General features: G+C 41.7%; 1 protein-coding gene across 3 annotated transcripts in view; it reads left to right on the top strand.

Moving 5' to 3' along the window:
* The first annotated feature begins 332 nt into the window (after positions 1 to 332).
* Positions 333 to 1690, top strand: part of PRELID2 (PRELI domain containing 2) — a 122302-nt gene continuing 120944 nt past the window's right edge. The window contains exon 1 of one of the 3 annotated variants that reach the window (XM_021713217.1): positions 333 to 387. In XM_021713217.1, coding sequence (XP_021568892.1) covers positions 342 to 387 — 46 coding nt within the window. In that variant the 5' untranslated portion in view covers positions 333 to 341. The remainder of the gene's footprint in view (positions 388 to 1690) is intronic. The other 2 variants (XM_021713222.1, XM_021713225.1) reach the window with 2 other exon arrangements.

Below are 1690 nucleotides of genomic sequence, written 5' to 3'. Positions count from 1 at the left end.
GTGGTACCTGGCACAGAGAATACTTGATTTACATTAGGTTGGTTCAGTAATAGTATTCTTCTTCATTAATTAGCTTAAACTCATGCCCCTTCCACCCAGGGCTAGGTGGGATCTAAAGAAGATTTCTCTGGATTTCATATAAGTCGAGACTGTGATGGCATCTCACTTATCTAGGTCCATGTGGTCACCTTAAGATCCTTGATTGCAAGGTGGCATTTACATAGTAGTTGCTTGGAAAATATTGATTGATCCTGTACTAGCTGTGGTTACTATGAAATAATTCACTTTAGTCAACAATGAATGGTAATTCTTTGTGTGTTTTATTTTAGTACCCCAATCCCATGGATAAAAATGTCATCTCTGTAAAAATTGTGGAGGAAAAAAGAGGTAAGTTTTCTGACTGCATTTCTGTAATGATCGTTAGGTGAGAGTGATTTTTTAAGGACGTGTGTATGTATGTGTATGGCCTATGAGGTTTTAAACAGGTAACAGGTGTGTTTTTGTACTTGAAGTGACTGATTGGAAAGTTTGACACTTAGAGCACCAACATTTACAGCTGTAAAGACCTGCCTAATATGCTCTTGTCACTTTCTAAGTTAATAATTAATGACAACACTGAACTACATATAATTGTAACAGCTAACGTTTTGAGCCCTTAATATGTGCCAGGCACTCTGACTTTTATTAACTCGTTTAATCTTCAGAACAATGCATGGGACAGGTATCAGATTGCTCCTATTTAATGAATGAAGAAATTGAGATAAAGAGAGCTAAGTAACTTACCCAATGCCACGTGGTTATCACCCTACAGTATATTCACGTATCATTTTGTAGATAGCAAAATAGATGTGATTAAATATGAGATGTCACCATAAAGTGATTAGATTGTGGAATCATAACGACTTAGTGACATAGTTCAGCACTGATAGAGCAGGAATTGACAGACTATGGCTCGTGCACCTGTTTAATAAAGTTTTATTGGAAAGTAGTCATGCTCATTTGTTTCTTTACTATCTGCAACTGCTTTCTTGCTGCAACAGCAAAGCTGAGTAGTCGCCACAGATATTTTATGGCTGCGACAACCTAAATTACTGCCTGGTCCTTTACAGAAAGTGTTTACTGATCCCTGGACTAGAGCATAGGAGTCTCTGCTGTTCTTTGTCACCCCATCTCCAGCAGAAACATTTGTCACTGTCAGTGTTTGAACTTAAGAACTGGGCAAGCAGGAAGCTATAGAAGGTAGAAACCTTTGGAGATACCCTGGCCCTGGTCCAGCATGCTCTTTAGCCTTCTCAGGAATCGTGAGATGCAGTTCACTATGGGACTTGGAAGCCCTCTCTGTGCTTGGTAAGCATAAAACTCTTTTTGTTTTGAGTTGGAGTCTCAACTGTTGCCCAGACTGAAGCACAGTGGCACGCTCACACTCATGACCACTGCAGCCTCGACCTGTTGGGCTCAGGCAGTCCTTCCACCTCAGCCTTCCAAGTGTTGTAGCCGGGTCATGAGAAAAGAGTCACCAGCACACTGAGGATCAGATTATAAGTCCTTTATCAGCCGGCAGCCAAGAGTATGCTAGTCCCTCAGAGAACTCCCAACCCTGAACGAAGCAAGCAAAGGGGTTTATAAAGGCAAAAACCAGCCGGGCTTGGTGGCTCAGCCTGTAATCCCGCGCCTTTGGGAGGCTGAGGTG

The sequence above is a fragment of the Carlito syrichta genome, unplaced genomic scaffold, assembly GCF_000164805.1.
Source record: "Carlito syrichta isolate Samal-C Ts95f unplaced genomic scaffold, Tarsius_syrichta-2.0.1 Scaffold92595, whole genome shotgun sequence".
Classification (NCBI taxonomy): domain Eukaryota; kingdom Metazoa; phylum Chordata; class Mammalia; order Primates; family Tarsiidae; genus Carlito; species Carlito syrichta.
The sequence above is the reverse complement of the archived record's forward strand: the minus strand, read 5'-3'. Positions and strand labels throughout refer to the sequence as shown.